Source organism: Gobio gobio, assembly GCF_949357685.1.
Source record: "Gobio gobio genome assembly, chromosome: 21".
Lineage (NCBI taxonomy): Eukaryota > Metazoa > Chordata > Actinopteri > Cypriniformes > Gobionidae > Gobio > Gobio gobio.
In genome coordinates this window covers 34,830,289-34,841,015 of record NC_137117.1, presented here as the reverse complement: position 1 = coordinate 34,841,015, position 10,727 = coordinate 34,830,289, and the positions used below count along the sequence as shown (strand labels likewise).

The 10,727-nt window shown below is 37.4% G+C and overlaps 1 protein-coding gene across 1 annotated transcript in view; it reads left to right on the top strand.

The window, feature by feature from the left end:
* Positions 1-1,378: 1,378 nt before the first annotated feature.
* The window catches only part of cacnb3a (calcium channel, voltage-dependent, beta 3a), a gene marked incomplete at its 5' end in the record, with an annotated part of 55,004 nt that continues 45,655 nt past the window's right edge, over positions 1,379-10,727 (top strand). Inside the window, 2 exons of the mRNA XM_079802164.1 lie at positions 1,379-1,459; positions 4,624-4,716. Coding sequence (XP_079658290.1) covers positions 1,379-1,459; positions 4,624-4,716 — 174 coding nt within the window. The remainder of the gene's footprint in view (positions 1,460-4,623; positions 4,717-10,727) is intronic.

Here is a 10,727-nt window from a genome sequence, read left to right as displayed (position 1 = left end):
GTAAATTTTCATTTTTGGGTGAACTATCCATTTAATGCAATTCTAACAGATGATATTCTATGCGTTTGTCTATGCACTTAAGTCTGTCAATCATCATTAGAGCGCCACCCTCAGGCTGAATAACACAAGGGCATTAGAATTCTTCCAAAAAGTCTGTGTTTAGCGATTCGATTATAAAGCTTACAAAATGTTTATCATAAACTAGCACTATGACACAGAACCTGTCCTACCTAAATTTACAAGAGCCGCTACTGTTCAGATATCATTCTCAATGCTGCAAGAGTTATTTCAGCAAGAGGGTTCGGGGAATGATAGAAGGGTTTGTACGCAGGTGAGTTTTTTAAAAATTATTTTACTTTAAATTATCACTAATTTAAATGGGAATAAGTAGCCTAAGATCCCATTCCTGTTAATTCACCCAAGGTGTTGAGTTTCAATTTCAAATGAATGATTCATTTAATTATAAAGATGTTAGCCTACTTATGTATATTACATTATGTATATTATTTGTAGGGCTGCCACTACCCCTACCATACGAATTTGCATCTGCAAATAATGATTGTTTGCAAACAGGTTTCCAAACTCCCTGGCATCCGGCAATCCATTGGCTGAGATTGGCAGAGAGCCGCCTAACGTTTTCTGGTTGGTAAATCAGGGATTCAGGGATATAGGTCTCATTTATGCTGCAATTCACTTTTAAATGCTTTCTTGCTATTTACAGAGCCTAGGGCTAGCCTGTCAAAGAAACAAGTGTATACCTATTTTAATGGGACATTTCATCAGTGTTACTTTAAAACACCGCTCTCAGCAGCTTTAAGTGACCTGACATCACTTGTTGTAATAAACCACTGCAGTGTATTGGCCTAACTATTTGAGAAATCTCAGATATGCACAAAGTTCAGAATATGAAACTGTATTCCGATGTGTATAGCCTACATTCTTTTTTGTGGCTCTTTTATCTAAAGGGTTTTGGGTGGGAAATTTGTATTGCTAGAAGCAATCTCCATGCAGGTAGCCTACTGTACAAGAGAGGCAAATATAGCATGCTCTGGGGAAAGAGTGTGGGAGAGGGAGGGAGAGAGAGAACGCAGCACACACACACACACACGGTAGCGAGAGACATCATTACAAGAGGCGCATGCACAAGAAACAGACACATTGCATGTGTACACCTGTATTAGGCTACTAGCTTACTTTATGATAACCCGCGCGAGGGATTATATATTTTAGGATCTCTGCGTATATCGCTCAAATAGAGGCGTTACTGTTCAATCGTGATGATCTCTTCTTCCTCGGCAGGCATATGTATTTCGTATCGCCGTTTCTTCCAGTAAGCACCAATGCATGCATGCACCCGCCTCCCTGCGCTCTCAAATAGATGGTGCAAGTAAAGATGTCCAAATCTTCCGCAGACCCTCTGTCTGGTGTAGAAAGCGCTTCTCAGTCGCACTATTTCCAGGTAAGACTTTTGGGGAGATTTGTATATGTTCTCGTAAATGGTTAATTTTTGGCTACTTGTTGTTGAGCAGTCGTGCATTGAAGCGCTCCATAATCCGCAGAGCGCTACAAGCTACACAATCTGCCCGTGTAATGTCTTTATCGCGCTTTTAATCAGACTCGCGCAGTTGTTTTAAATGAGCGGAGGCGAGATGTTGATAAGATGTTTGATGCTCCTCCACCATCCGCGAAACTCCCAATTCCTGTTTTTCCTCCGCCCTGAGATTTCACACCGCAACCAAGGCCTCGTACTTCAGGCCAGGCATCTGTGGGCATAGTCTTCATTTAACAGTTCAAACTATTTTCTCTGTCAGTTTCTACTTATTAGAAGCCTCACTAGTTATGGGTCTCACCTGTAGCCAACTTAAGTCCCACGGTCGCCTGTCCTTATTTCAAATACCACATTAAGCTAGTAGCTGTGTTTTTGAACATGATAGCTGGTTTCTAGCAGGTCAAAGTTGGTTATTAGTTAGTCAAAAACGGCCATTAGCTGGTCCAAGCTGATCTGGTAGATAGGGTTGCCACCCGTCCCGTAAAATACGGAATCGTCCCGTATTTACAAGCAAAATGACGCGTTCCGTATCAAACCAATACGGGACGCGATTTGTTCCGTATTTTACATAGGTCCACACATAGTTTAATAAACGCACAAGGATTTTGCAGTGTGGAGAATACTGATAGCAAATATAAACAAATCAATTTCACAATAAGTAGTACAGGAGCTCATTTGTGCGTGATTGCGTTTTAGCGGCTTTGTTGTCATAGCGGCGGAGTCTCGAGAACATGAGCTGTGCCAGAGTGTGTCTGTAAACTTGCGCGTTTTTTAAAAAACATGTCGAGCTCGCGTCGCGTGCCTCCACCGTTTAAACGCAAGAGGATCTCCAGATATAGAGCTGAATATCAAACAGGCATCAATGGGTCTGTCCAGTAACTCCTGATGAACCTCAGGCCAACTGCACACTTTATGAGAAGCATTTCAGTGTCTCAGACTGACTGACTTAAAGCAACAGCGGTGACAGACACATCTGTGCTTCTAGGTAGCCTATAGTTTTTTTTTTATGGATAATATATTAATATAATATTCCATACATTATCAGAGCTTGGCAGACAGAATTATTATTTTTTAGACAGGTTAATTAATAGATTATAGCCTAATAAATGTAATTATTAATTTAAAATTTACCTAATCATACATAACCAATAATCCTGTCATATAAAGTTTGACATTTAAAACATGTTTTAGATAAAAATGGGACAAATAATTACATGATAATATAGTCATAATTTAAGTAAATTAATAAAAAAAAAATACATTTTTGAAATTCAAAAAAGTGATTACTGGTTCAGAATGACTGCTTAAAGGGACAGTTCACCCAAAAATGAAAAAGCAGAACAAAGAAACTCATACAGGTCTGGAACATCATGAGGACGAGTAAATGATGACAGAATTTTCATTTTGGGCTGAACTGTCCCTTTAAAGTGCACCAAATAGGCTAAAGAGTTCTTTAGAAATAAATAAAATAATCAAATGTAAAATAATATAAAATGTATTCTGTTGCAAGTTCACATACTTGATCTCATGTTTTCTTATGGTTTATTATTGAGCTGTTAAGTTGTCAATGTAGAAATAATCATTTTATGACGTGTTTTTTTTTTGGGGGGGGGGGGGGGGGGGGTTGGTTCGTGAATGGGTGTCCCTTATTTTGCCACACCAAAGGTGGCAACCCTACTGGTAGACCATCTTGAACCAGAAACAATACCAGCTGATCATTTTGGTGTCAAGAGGATTTTTGGGAAATGGTGTCTGTTCGGTCAGCTGCCAGCTTGTATCAGTTAATGACCATCACCATGTTCCAAATACAGCTACCATCTTAACCTGTTTTTTCCAATACAATTTAATGGCAATTTCGCAACATTTTGGTAAACTGGTGGCTAATTTGTCTGAATTTGTACAACCTCATTTGTAAATTTTTGTACAATCTGCTGACTCCCGTAATGGTTATGTTTAGGGGTGGACCTTCATGCTTACTTATTTCCTTAAAATCATGTTTTCATACAATTCACAGTGTAAAGTCGCCATCTCGTAGCTATGTTTTCTCATGAGATCGGGTTGGATTTTCCAACAGAAATATTACCAAAAATAAAAGGATTTGCTTCTGAACAAGACAACGCTGTAGAGTAGACTACAGGTAGAGTAGTCCTGGGGGCTAGTTAGGGGTTAGTTCACCTAAAAATGAAAATTATCCCATGATTTACTCACCCTCAAGCCATTCTAGGTGTATATGACTTTCTTCTTTCAGACAAACACAATTGGAGTTATATTAAAAATATCCTGGTTCACCAAGCTTTATATATAAAAAAAGTGCATCCATCCATCCATCATAAAAAATAATCCATGGGGTTAATAAAGGCCTTCTGAAGTGAAGAAATGCGTTTTTGTAAGAAACATATCTATATTTATAACTTTATAATCACTGTCTTCCGGTAACGGCAGCGCGTGAGTCTAGTTCTGATGGAAGAGTGACCTTTGACCTGACATATTGACGAACATGGAAGTGTAGAGTATAGAGCAAAACAAAACACCGGTCATGAATTAGAAGTCTAAAACGAGAATTTTTAAAGAGAAATGTCGGAGGAGCTTGAGTTTGTTGCCCATCCCAATTTGTTTGAACTGCTCACCTAAGCTTATGCTACGCCTACATCCTACGTCACGAGTGGGGTCAGAGGTCACTCTTCCGCCGGAACAAGATCGCGTACGGCCGTTACCGGAAGCCAGCGATTATAGTTTATAAAGTTATAAATATGGATATTTTTCTTACACAAACACATCGCTTCGCTTCAGAAGGCCTTTATTAACCCACTTTGACTCATATGGATTTATTTTATGATGGATCGATGCACTTTTTTGGGCTTCAAAATCTTAGTTACCATTCACTCCCATTATAAAGCTTAGAAGAGCCAGGATATTTTTAAATAAAACTCTGATTGTGTTCTAAATCATGAGAGTTTTTGGGTGAGCTATCCCTTTAAGGCAACAGCACCTGTTTTATGAAGTTCAGACAAGAGTGTGCCTGATGTTACTGTAACCGAGTGACTGTTTGTTTTGATGTGGTCGTCTCCATACAGCTGCCGCGAAAGTTGCCAAAGCGCAAGGGTCGCTTTAAACGCTCAGATGGCAGCACCTCGTCTGACACCACCTCCAGCTTCATCAAACGACAGGTAAGACTCTGCTTAATCTATCAGCACATCCATATGCCGGCGTATGGTTTCTGTCATTATGTATTCATGTGGGGTTGTTTGAGTGATCACTGTACTGTATGTTTATCACTGCTTTAGTAGTTACAGAGGTTGTGTGGTTTGACCAGGGGAAGTGTCAGCAGCTGTCTTATTTTGACATCATGTGAGTCTTCATATCTATTGTACATCAAATAATGTCTTTTACATATATAATATAAACATATCACATTTATTTTATATAATGTTATATAATTTATAGCTTTTCATAACATAATAAAAGTAAACAAATCAATATAATTTTAAATCAATAATTAAAATATTTTAACATAAGTTTCATACTGGTTTCAAACTTTACAAAATGTTTGTTTTTGCCTTAAAATACATTTTAAAACAAAATAAGAGCATGGAGATTACTATAATTCTGTTCAGATATTGACACTTGATGCATCAATACATTATTTCTACACTTTACCTTCTAGTCATGTCCATGGAGTTTGACTTGTCCATTTTATGGAACAATCAGTTGGCATTCGACATAAAGTATGCTGTGTTTGTTTGTGGTCTATTTAATCTTTAATAAAAGGTTATGAAAGGTTGTTGCCAGGTTACATTATTTTAAAAGAGTTACATTTCCCTACTCAGACAAAGCATTACGAACTATTGCTATTTGCTATTATTAGTTTCATTAGACATTTGGAAAAAGACTAAAGAGTCTTTGCATAAATCTCTGGATACACTTTATTTTGAGGTGTCCTTGTTACAGTGCAATTATACGTTTATGAGTAATTATAATGAACTACATGTACTTACCATATGGTTAAGAGGATGATTATGGTTTGGTTTAAGGTTAGTTGCATGTAATTATGCATCATTTAACTGGCATTACTACAGTAAATACATGTAACGTGTCACAAGTACACTTGTATCTGAATGACCGTATGTATCCTTGAATTCTCTTTTGATTTATTCAGTTTTGACATGTCTAAACAGCTTGTGTAATGTGCTATGTGTAATATTTGATTATAGCCATAGGGATATAGGTCTCATTTATGCTGTAATTCAAGACGTGGCCACTAGATGGAGGCAGTTCCATTACTCTGCTGCAGCGTCTTCATGTATTATTTAAGAGAATCTTTTGAAAACACAGAAAGGAAAAAAATAGGTTATGACAAGCGCACTGATTTTGTCCATGGCACACTTCAACATCTATGTCAGCCTCGTTACATCAATTAATTTCCTCTGTAATGAGTGACCCAAATTCTTGGGTTTGTTCTGCTCACACCATATAAGCTCATTTGTCTTTATATTCGGTCTATCAAGTGTGACACCCTTAGATACCTACTCCAAATTCTTCTTTTCGGAAGTTTACAGACTATGTTTAAATGGCATTAACGGGGACATTTCGGGCATTCATCGTGCAGTTTTTAATGTGCTAACCTGAGAGAAAAAGAAACAGGTAGTTTGTGTATGTGTGTGTGTGGAAAGAAGAGATGGCATATTGAGCGGGTTGTTAATTTTCATGACTAGGAGGTCGTGGCAGTTTCAATTTTCTCCCAAAATATCACAGATCTTAAAATATTAAAATAGTAAAATATTAATGGAGCTCATTTAGAGTGGAGCCTGCTGGTGAATGTTAAATCCTCACGCCCTCTCTTTGTTCATAAAACTTATGCCGTGATGGCGTACCTGAAAAAAGCATCTGTGACGTTCATCATGGAATCCTTACGTGGTGAATGTGCTGTGTTTGATAAATGGATGTTTTACTTAAGCAATAAGGCACAGGCTATGCTATTTTGTGACTATACTACAGTCACTGGGAAAGGCATTGTTAAGTATCAAACACAATGGATTATGGAAGTAAAATGTCTTTCTTTGAGACCATATAAGCGACAGTTTTAAGTCTGGATGTCCTGTAAAGACCACATTCAGGGCTTTTCAGAGATATCAAATGTTTGGAGGTTTTACCATGACAAATCCCTCTGCTTGGTCTTTAAATATGACTGACATTGACTGAATGACTAAATTCAGCACTTATCATTTAAATCTGACTAAATTTCATATTTGTCGTAAATTAACATCTCAAGGCAACTTTAGTGGGATTTCAAATCAGAATATGACTTTCTGGTATCAGACATGTATCAGTTTCATGCTTATCAGGCATTTTAGGCAGACATACTTGAATAGGCAAGAAATTATCTATGAAATATGAGATATTATGAAAATGTTGCCAAGTTATTACTCTCATTGTTATAGCTACTTCTTTTTTATTATATGTTGCCCAAAGAACACATTATCATGCAAATTAGTGCCAATGAATAGATACTTTGTATATAATGGCAAAACACATTTTTGGCCATGTTTACACACACATATTGTGTAACGTAAAATAGATTATCAAATTATTCTCTAATATCGTTCATACTGTTGTTGAGTCTTTGTGTATAGATTGGTTCAGGTGGAAGTTTCCTGGAGCTGATGAAGTCCTGAATGCACTGATTTACATTAGACACCTATTAAACGCAGGCACTTTTATGCATTAAAAATGCAAAATATAAACATTTTCTAAACATCTTTTTCCAACATTATTATCAAATCTGTTTTACAGGGGACAAGTTGTGACAAAATGGCCTGGAACCTAAAAATTGACTGGTATACTGAATATAAAAATGTAATATTAAAGGGATAGTTCACCCATCATTTATTCACCCTCAAGTTGTTCCAAACCTGTGTGAGTTTCTTTGTTCTGCTGAACGCAAAAGAAGATATTTTGAAGAATGTTTGTAACAAAGCAGATAGAGCAACCATTGACTACCATAGTATTTATTTCCCTACTATGGTAGTCAATGGTTGCTCTATCTGCTTGGTTACAAACATTCTTCAAAATATCTTCTCTATGTAGGACATATCATAAAAAAAATTACTGTTTTTGTCAGATTATGTTTTGTCAAACAATATTAAAAAACCTAAATTTACAAAACTTTTTTTTCTGTGGGTCTTACAATCTTTGCGAATGGTCACTCAGTTCTGACCTGATTTTGCTGTCGGACACTGACATCTGCTTTGATTAAATTTAATATTTATTTAAAATATTATAGTGTTTATTATTTTACAAATCTGTTTGGTGCAGAAAAGACACACTGCAGCTTAATCATGGCACAGTTAAATGGCAATTTTTGTATGAACATCATGGGGAAAAAAGTCGTTTGGCGGACCCGTTAACTGTATTTCTGTTCTTAGAACTTTTGTATATTTACATATAAACGTTAAAAGCGTAAATAAGCGGTTTTCTTTTCTTTTTGAAGAAGCACTGTTTTTAATACCTTAAAATGAAAGGGTTTGGTTCTCTCTCTGTGTGTTTGTGTGGCCCTGCTAAACCCTGCTTTATGGGGACAAAACAGTTTGTACAGTACAAAAATCATTGTCCCCATAAGTCCCCATTAAACATGGAAACCCAACGTGTGTGTGTTGTTGTTTTTGGGGGTTTTTTTTGTGACTGGAGCTTCTCTAAAAGTGGTTTCACCTTGTTCATGCTCTCCTGTAGCTGTCGCTTTGTTTTGACTTACAGAAATCTTTCCTTTGACTGGGGTGGGGTTGTCTTGCTGGATTGTGACTCATCTCTGCAGGAGAAACAGTGGCATTTACCTGCTGCTGTTGAGAGGATCTATTTCAAGACTCGATCCGATCCCATCTGCTTTCTTATTGTGTGGAAATGCACCCCACGTGAACCGTCTCTTACATATGGACTCGTGGCAGCTTCTAGGGGTGTTCATTTTTGCATGGACAATAATATTGTTTAAAAGCGTATATTGCCTTACAGAATATAAGTCTTACAATATACTACAGACTCTCTCTGGTTTCCTTGCATTTGATCATTTCTGTGCATTGTATCGTGCCTCCTTCTCTGCTCTCTTCATTCACTCTGAAGAAAGTCTTGATGCAGCAAACTAAAAGATTCTAGCTACATCTCACTTCCAGCATTATTTTTGGACAAAAAAACATAATATGAAATATGATGGTAAATATGATGGTACATTAATGTACTGCAGTATACATCAAAGTACCCTAGTATGACCATCTGATACCCTTACTGTACCATGGTACCACCATAGTAGTGACATTTCTGTGAAGGAGGTCTCTGGATCTGAAGGCTTACATAACCTGCACGTCCATGCATCCTTCAGCTCCTCCCACTCCAGAGCACTTCAGGACACTGGGAAGAGAAGGCATTGAGTGCGATGCTGTGTAGTGATTATCTTTCTGACACCTTGCTAAACAGACATTGCATAACAAACTCTCAACCACTCTCAGGTGCCCCAGTTTGGACACAGAGTGGAAATCTGTTTTTTTTTGTGGTGCAGTTAAATACAGATAATAGACACACATATTTCTGTTCCGTTTTAATGTGTGAAGTCAAAATATGAACTAGGTGTAGAGCATTATCGGATCGCTTCACAATTTTTAGTTCTGTTCATGTAGCACAAACAATGCGGTTCGTGTTAAGTGCAAAGTTTCATAAAAATAATAATTATCAATGAACAATATAGTGATGACCACTACTTGTGAAAAAGAAGCACACTATATCATGCTTTTAAAAAAGAGTAGCCTACGGAAATCAACTTTAAAATCATATACGTAAGTGCAAACTGAATGTAATGTTTTCGGACACTTAAATGCATGCGATTTAAATGAAAATGTATTTTAGTTGAAATTTGCATTAAATTCAATTAGCCTGACTTTAGAGTGTATTTTAGTACTCAAGGACATATTTATGTCATTTCTTAATTACTTCTATTGTCTTTGAAATGTACTGAAAAGCATTTATGCTAATCAATCAAACTCAAATGCCATTTTTATTAAAATTTTACGTCATACATTTGTAATTACACGTTTGTAATCATGACGTTGCTGTTACGAGTGCACTGGTCCTCCCTCACTGCTGCACTCCCTCACTCAAACTCAAAACTACAATTCCCAGCGTTCTTCCTGCTACTCACCTGCACATACTCAGCCATAATCTGCACCTGAGTATTTAACCTCAGTATTTAAAGGGTTAGTTCACCCAAAAATGAAAATTCTGTCATTAATTACTTACCCTCATGTCGTTGGACACCCGTAAGACCTTCGTTCATCTTCGGAACACAAATGAAGATATTTTAGTTGAGATCTGATGGCTCTGAAAGGCCTCCATTGGCACAATGCACGGTTCACTCTCAAGACCCTTAAAAGGTACTAAAGACGTCGTTACAAAGTCCATCTCACTACAGTGGTTCTACAATAACTTTATGAATCGGCGAGAATAGTTTTTGTGCGCAAAAAAACCCCTAAATAACGACTTATATAGTGATGACGATTTCAAAACAAGGCATCATGAAGCTTCGAAGCGTTATGAATTAGTGAGTCGATTCAGCGGTTTGAATCGCCAAATTTCAGCAGTTTGGCGGTTTGACACGCGATCCGAATCATGATTCGACTCACTGATTCATTACGCTTCGAAGCTTCATGAGGCCGTGTTTTGAAATCGTCATCACTGTATAAGTCGTTATTTAGGATTTTTTTGCGCACAAAAACTATTCTCGCCGATTCATAAAGTTATTGTAGAACCACTGTAGTGAGATGGACTTTGTAACGACGTCTTTAGTACCTTTTATGGGTCTTGAGAGTGAACCGTGCATTGTGCCAATGGAGGCCTTTCAAAGCCATCAGATTTCAACTAAAATATCTTCATTTGTGTTCCGATGACGAACGGTCTGACGGGTGTCGAACGACATGAGGGTAAGTAATTAAAGACAGAATTTTCATTTTTGGGTGAACTAACCCTTTAAGCACACACACCTCAGCCTCAGTCATTGGTCTGGTCTATGTCTATGTCTTGGACTACGGATTACTTTCCTGTCTACTCACCTGAGATATTTACCTCCTGCGATTCCTCCAAGTTCCTGTATTCCTTGTTCCGTCTTATGTTCTCCTGCTCCAGTGTTAGCGGTATTCCTGTA